This window comes from Typha latifolia, chromosome 9 (genome assembly GCF_019914945.1).
Source record: "Typha latifolia isolate L0001 chromosome 9, TyphaL0001v2, whole genome shotgun sequence".
Taxonomy (NCBI): domain Eukaryota; kingdom Viridiplantae; phylum Streptophyta; class Magnoliopsida; order Poales; family Typhaceae; genus Typha; species Typha latifolia.
Window position 1 is genome coordinate 3,195,860 of NC_133094.1, and position 6,758 is coordinate 3,202,617.

Consider the following 6,758-nt stretch of genomic DNA (forward strand, 5'->3'; position numbering starts at 1 on the left):
ATTTATAAACAACGTATTCCGTCTAGTTCATGCAAAAAGAGAAAAAAAGAAAAAGAATGAGAAGGAAATTATCTTAAAAGCAAAATGTCGTTTAAAGAAAATGTTCTCCTAAAGATGCAAACTAGACTATGGGATTCTAGTATCCATAAAATAATTTAGTAAATATTAACTTCAATGTCTACGGAGAATTGAACTCTTAATCGTGTGCCGTAAGATAATAGAAGTACAACGGAGGCCTTAGAATAACCACCTAATTTGATCGGCTAAAACTATTACAATGACCCATAATTTTCTCATATTTTGTTTAGAGATATTAATAACCTAATAACTGAGACACTCGATCTCACACAAATGCTCATGTGTACTTTTTGGTGTCCAGAAATATTAGTCTCTAATAAATGGTAAGTAATATGTGTACATCTTGCCGGATCTCATATTTGGCAGGAATGGGACGAACATGATTCAGCCTACTTGAGCTCCAACTTGGTGGATATAATAATTCTTTTAACACCCAATGGCTTCAAAACCATGGGTAGAAAACCGGATTAGGCAAGCAACATACGCCACCTGAAATATAAAATTTAGGAGATTAGGTTGTTAATTGTTATTTTCCTTAGTCTTTGAAGATCTGACGGTAGTTGTATACTTTTTATTCCAGATATTAATATCCCGAGGCAAGGGTACGACAAAGGAAATCGCACGATCTCACGCCGTTTTGTTTGTACGATTTAGCCGATCAAATTTGTAATATTTACATCTATGCCATTCTATGGTGGAAAGAGGACTGGTTTGATTGTCAATTACTGGAAAGACAGGAGTATTTCTGTAGCCATTGGTACTACTTATTGATGTGGATATGAGGAGGGAGCTCAGTTCTAATGGCAATGGCTGGCACTTGGGTTAAGGTCCGTCTTCTTCTTTCTCCTTCTTAATCTAATTCTTGCGAAGTAGTAATTGGATTTTCCTTTTTCTCTTAACAAGCTTCAGATGTTCATTTATGGCTTCCCTATCTTTGTTTATGTGAAATTTTGTGACCCATCGTTTTGTTTTTTGTTTTTTCTCAGTACCCTTTAATTTGCTCAGCTTTTATGAACTTTCCCAACTTGGGCTATCTATTAGACCATCAAAAATTGGATCTTGGAAAGAGGATTTGGTTTCCAAGTCTGTTTAGTCAAGTGCATCAATGTTTGTCATTTCTCAACTGGTTATGTGAATAGGTTTGTGCTTTATGAAAATTTGTCAAGATGATCATGTACATGAAAAGAAAAGGTAAGGGTTTTGAATGGTGAAACTATGGTTTTCCTTAAGTTTATTTCATGAACCTATAAAAAAAATGTGGTTAGATATGGGTTTTTGCTGAGAAATTCTAGTGTTTTGCTTAGTTGATGGGAATTTATACATGAACCTATCATCAAAAGGTTTTTCTGACTTTTGGAGTATACTCTATGCCTATACATGGGGAGTGTGTTGAGGTGTCACATCTGAAGTTTCGTTTCAAGTGGAGAAAAGGATCAGATGTGAAAGGGTGATGTAGATCATGGGTCTACATCCTACAATTTTAAGCTGTTGGTTATATCTGGATTCCACTATGTACATCTAATCCTATTTGTCTTAGGATGGTAATTTTGGTGGGTTTGTGACTCTTATTCTTGTCCCACAATTTGGTTCTGTCTTGGCATAACAGCATACTTGGGAAAGTTGTTTATTCATCATGTCAAGTAACTTTGGATTTTAAATGGTGATGAGTGAAATCACTCCTTTTCTTTATACACTGATTCTCATTTTCCAACTTCTCTTTTACTTTTTAGAGTAGTTATGCAAATATTCTAGTTCACCGTGCTTTAACATGTTTGACGATTGGAATCGTTAGATAGTCGTCTGTGTTGTGAAGTATATTGGCATATGTTTATCTCAATAGATGATGTAGACGGTGGAAGTCCATACTGCTGTATGCCAAGGGTCTCAATACCAAAATTTTCAGTTGATCATGTTCTTGAATTTGGTAACAAATGAGACGTTTGATATTGATAATATCTATTGTCCCAATAGCATACAAAGTGTCTCTTTAGACTTTAACTTGGACTAATGATGCAAAAAAGGTTTATTGTGGCGCTATTATAGTTAAGCAAATTTTGTAAGGTACAAATGTGGACTGTAGATAATTTAGTTAATCACAAGATTGAATGTTTGTTGGGTACCTTTCTTAGATTTTGCTAAGTTATTGGCAATATTTTGTTGTTGTTTCTAAACAATTAATCAATTGAGAATTTGAGATGCCTTGGTTACTTTAATCTTCGTTAAGGGTTTTGTGGATCTGGCAAGACTCTTCAAGTCTTGACTGTGGTCTTACACTAGTGTGATATCCTTACACAACGATCTGGAAATGTTACTTTATAGATATTATGCTTATTGGTTAATAGTTCAAAAAAGTATGATCTCATATTATCCAATTGTTATGGAAGTTCAGATAATATTGGTTGAAGGATTGTTTACAACAAGTAATGATCTTTCTCTCTGTTGTGCTCTTTCCTATTTTGTTATGCTCACCAACTAATTACTCATTAAGGAAAAGTTTGGCCATAAATATCTATTCATTTAGTATGTCATAAAAATCTCCTTTGGTAGTTACAAATCTTTCTCTGTGGTAGCATAGCTGTTGCATAGGAACTGGCTCACCTTTGAAATATTTACCACCTTCAGTGATGTTGATCATTTATGGATCAACTATTTTGCTATATATTATAGATATATTTTGTTTGTTAATGGCAGAAGTAATCATAGAGTCAAACTCATGATTGCATAGTTTTCAGTTATATCGAAATTCGTTACAAATGGTTTCTTGGCAATGTTTATTTATTTTCTGCAAGATTAAATCTGTATGGTTCTTCTATGCATCTAAATATCATTCTTTACTGATAAAGTGCTCTCTGATCAGCTAGCACAAAATGGAACTGGACCTGGGTCAAGAAGCTCCCATGCCATTACCATTGTTGGTGAGAAGGCTTATGTCTTCGGTGGCGAGTTTACACCTCGTGTGCCAGTGGACAACAAGGTCCATGTTTTCGACCTCAAGGACCACACATGGTCTGTTCCAGATGTCATAGGTGACATACCGCCACCTCGTGTTGGAGTAACGATGTCTGCCATTGGCAATACTATTTATGTCTTTGGTGGTCGGGATGTCGAGCACAAGGAGCTCAATGAGTTCTATTCTTTCGACTGTTCTACTAACGAGTGGACCCTGCTCTCATCAGGCGAAGTTGGGCCACCCCACCGGAGCTACCACTCAATGACCGCTGACGAGAAGCGAGTCTATGTCTTCGGTGGGTGTGGTAATTCTGGCCGGCTAAATGATCTCTGGGCATATGATGTCAGTGATGGTGAATGGATCCAGTTCCCATTCCCTGGAGAAAGTTGTCTTCCTCGAGGTGGCCCTGGATTGGCTGTTTCTGGAGGAAAGGTTTGGGTGATTTATGGATTCTCTGGAGTGGAGCTGGATGATGTATACTGCTTTGATCCAAAGAGCGAGAAGTGGACTCTTGTGGAGACGACCGGCGAAAAGCCTAGCCCTCGTAGTGTGTTCTCTACCGCTGCTATTGGGAAGTATGTAATTACATATGGCGGCGAAGTCGATCCAAGTGACCTTGGGCATCTTGGAGCTGGTAAATTCTCTTCACAGGTTTATGCTTTGGATACAGAGACTTCAGTTTGGACAAAATTAAAGGATGCCTCAGATTCTGATGAACATCCTGGACCTCGTGGATGGTGTGCATTCTCCACCGGGGAGATTGAAGGCAATGCCGGGCTGCTGGTCTATGGAGGAAACTCACCAACTAACGATCGGCTTGGTGACATTTCTTTCTTCACTCCTAGCTTGTCAACGATGATTTAGAACTATGCTGCAGGGAAAAAAAGAGAAAAACTCAGTTGTGTGTAGAATGGCGAGCATCTACCGTATTATACTTAAAAAGAAGATCGGGCGCTATAACCGGAATTGTGCTTCTGTTTTATGTGTATTCTTTTTTCTTCTTCTTTCTGATAAGATAGAGCTTAATGGTTTCGATGTTGTGATGTTATAAGATATGGTTCCTATTCCTAGTGGTTGCTAGTACCATGTAAAGAATACTTGCTCTATCTTGTGTGTTTGCCAAATAAATGCAGCTTATGTCTTACCATTTCCTTGTCCATAAGAGATTCAAAGTGCTTGCTTGCATTTTGCAGACAAATACAATACAATGTCAGCTGTACTCTTAGAAGCTTGTGCTAAATAAAGATTGTTTTCTTTTTCATGTCTACATTGAATAATTAGTTTGTCTTGTAGCTTCACCAGCTCCATTTTCATAGTCTCCTACCCATAATCATTTGTTTGTTTGCCAGGATATTTCTCTTTTTCCCCTCTTAAATTTACATCTCAGCAGCTATTTTCCTTTGTGAAAAAAATTCAGTATACCAACTTGTTTTAATAAATCGATTGCTGCATCCATTCTTGTGAATTAATATTTGTGTAATTTTTACATCCATTGTTACCAAGGAGGAAGGCACAGCATGCAATTGAATTCAGAACAACATAGTTTCATGCATATGTTGTATAACGAAATTTCTCTGTTTGACTAGTCCTATTCCAATGATTAAGCACTCAATTTTTACCTAAATAATAGTATATATATATATATATGCAACACTAAAATCTTTAGTAGTATGTGATCAATGTTGCACTATTTTAATTTTTAAATTAAATGCATTAATAATATAAGATATCCAATTCTTTTTCTTTTGAAGTATTATTCATATATTAAAATCCAAAAGAGCTCTTATCCCTCCACCTAACATTGGCGACACCCCACATGACTCACCCCCACAAACCCTGGATCATTCTGATATAAATTTATTTTTTCTTTTTTAAAAAAATTCTTCTTAAAACCTAGAAGGTAAATAATTAATGAAAATAAGGGGAAATCCTAATTGCTTCCTGCTATCTTATATAGAAATAAACACACTTACAAGTGCCACCAATTCCAAATCATTACAAAATAGGTCACCTAATTCGAAGGGCATTCCCATCTTATTTCCCACCAAATAAATTACACGAGTAAAATAAAAGTAAAAAAGTAAAATAAAAAAAACCAAAATAAAAGAAGAAAAAATTTAATCAAACGAACCCTCACACCACTCCGGCAACCGCCGCTACCACTGCAGCCGCCGCCGCCGCCATCCAGAGGCCAGCGGTCTTCCCAGCCGCGTCCGAGGAATCTGCCGTCGCGTCATCGGCCGGCGCCTCATCCGGCCCCTCCGCCGCCTCGGGCGTCTCCGCCCCCTTCTTCGCCTTCTTCTTCTTCCCCGCCGCCGGAGCCTCCGCCGGGGCCTCGGCGATCTTGAACATCTCGCTGGGCCTCAAAAACCTGTCAATGGAGTAAAGGCCGAGCGGGTCCGCGTCGTTGATCGTTGCCTTGACGGTCGCGGTGATCACCCTCGTCTCTAGCGTGACGACCTCGCCGTCGTTCTGCACTGTGTAGTTGTAGTTCTTGGCGGCGCCGCCGTCGGTGGCGAGGGTGTTGACAACCCCGTTGTTGGATTTGAGCATCTGGATGGAGTAGTAGACGGGCACGCCATGGTAGAGGAGGATGAGGGTCTTGTGCTCGGCGGTGAGGTTCTTGAAGGTGGGGGCGAAGGCCTTGACGGCGGAGTCGATGGGGCAGAAGAGGGTGAGCCCCCCGTCGACGCTGTCGTCGAAGGTCTTCTGCACGCCGGCGGTCGCTCGGAGGAGGTCGGCGAAGGCCTTGCAGTTCTTCTTGTACATCAGCTCGGTGAGGTTCACCGGCGCCGGGGGCGGCACCGGCGCCTCCGCCTCCGGCGAGGAGAGCACTTTGGAGATCTGGATGACGGAGAGGTTGTACGGAATCTCCTTGATAGCCTTCACGAACGACGCGCCCGCGTCGGGCGAGTCGTCGGCGGCCGCGAATGTGACGTGTCCGGCCTTGTGGTCGGTGATGTTGACGTACCCGGTGGTGCCGGGCGCGGCACCGGTGGCCTGGAACATGGAGGAAGTAGTGGTAGAGCCATGGGAGAGCTGGTGGAGCTTCTTGGCGCCGAAGTAGTCGACGAGGACGTGGAGGGAGAGGACGTGTCGGATGGTCGGGAGGGTCAGGTGCTTGGCCAGGAGCGACGCCATGCCGGCGTTGTCGACTGCGAGGACGGTGATCGTGTCGCGGCGGTTGATCTCGGAGGCGAGCCGGGTCACGGTGAGGTAGTGGTTGAAGGAGGAGAAGTCCGGGTGCTGCGCCAGGATCTTCGTGATGTTGTAACCCCGGCAGACACCCGGAGCGCAACAAGCGACGACGAGGAAGAGGAAGAAGACGCACCGCCGCCGCATTGCATTCATCTCCATCTCGCCGATCTCACCAATGCGGCTGCCTCTTCTAACGACAACAAAAACAACTAGAGAGAGAAAGAAGAGCAAAAAGAGAGACGGAGAGAGAGAGAGTATGAGTAGTGAGCTAGGAAACGAGAGGAGAGTGGCTAAGTAGTGTGGATCTAGCTAAGAGAAGTTGCAGAATACCCTCGGTGTTTGCTGGAAATTAATGTGATTGCCATTGGGTGGAGTTGGGGTTGTATTTGTAGGGAAATTAATTCTTTTAATTTAGGGTTTATGGTAGAATAAGGACAAACTATTTAATGATTGATTATTAATAATAGGTGTAAGGTACCATTATATTGCGAAAATGACCTTAATACTCTTTCATAAATTATATATATATTTT

The 6,758-nt window shown here is 41.4% G+C and overlaps 2 protein-coding genes across 3 annotated transcripts; one reads left to right on the plus strand and one right to left on the minus strand.

The window, feature by feature from the left end:
- The first annotated feature begins 625 nt into the window (after positions 1 to 625).
- Positions 626 to 4,175, plus strand: LOC140794833 (thiohydroximate-O-sulfate sulfur/sulfate-lyase (nitrile-forming) NSP5). Of its 2 annotated transcripts, none has more exons than XM_073147081.1 (2): positions 626 to 905; positions 2,936 to 4,175. In XM_073147081.1, the coding sequence occupies exons 1-2, from the start codon at positions 879 to 881 to the stop codon at positions 3,890 to 3,892; spliced, it is 984 nt and encodes a 327-aa protein (XP_073003182.1). In that variant the 5' UTR covers positions 626 to 878; the 3' UTR covers positions 3,893 to 4,175. The 2 variants fall into 2 exon arrangements, with proteins under 2 accessions (XP_073003182.1, XP_073003183.1); XM_073147082.1 differs by lacking the exon at positions 626 to 905 and adding an exon at positions 1,599 to 1,738.
- A 771-nt stretch (positions 4,176 to 4,946) lies between these two features.
- LOC140794762 (fasciclin-like arabinogalactan protein 2) lies at positions 4,947 to 6,584 on the minus strand. The gene has a single exon (XM_073146929.1). It carries the CDS (start codon positions 6,383 to 6,385, stop codon positions 5,162 to 5,164), a length of 1,224 nt encoding a protein of 407 aa, XP_073003030.1. The 5' UTR covers positions 6,386 to 6,584; the 3' UTR covers positions 4,947 to 5,161.
- Between the last annotated feature and the right edge of the window lie 174 nt (positions 6,585 to 6,758).

Coding starts and splice junctions, on each gene's coding strand:
- LOC140794762 (XM_073146929.1), bottom strand. CDS start 6,385: ATGGAGATGAATGCAATGCGGCGGCGGTGCGTCTTCTTCCTCTTCCTC.
- LOC140794833 (XM_073147081.1), top strand. CDS start 879: ATGGCAATGGCTGGCACTTGGGTTAAG. Junction 906..2,935: donor TGGCTGGCACTTGGGTTAAG/GTCCGTCTTCTT, acceptor CTCTCTGATCAG/CTAGCACAAAATGGAACTGG.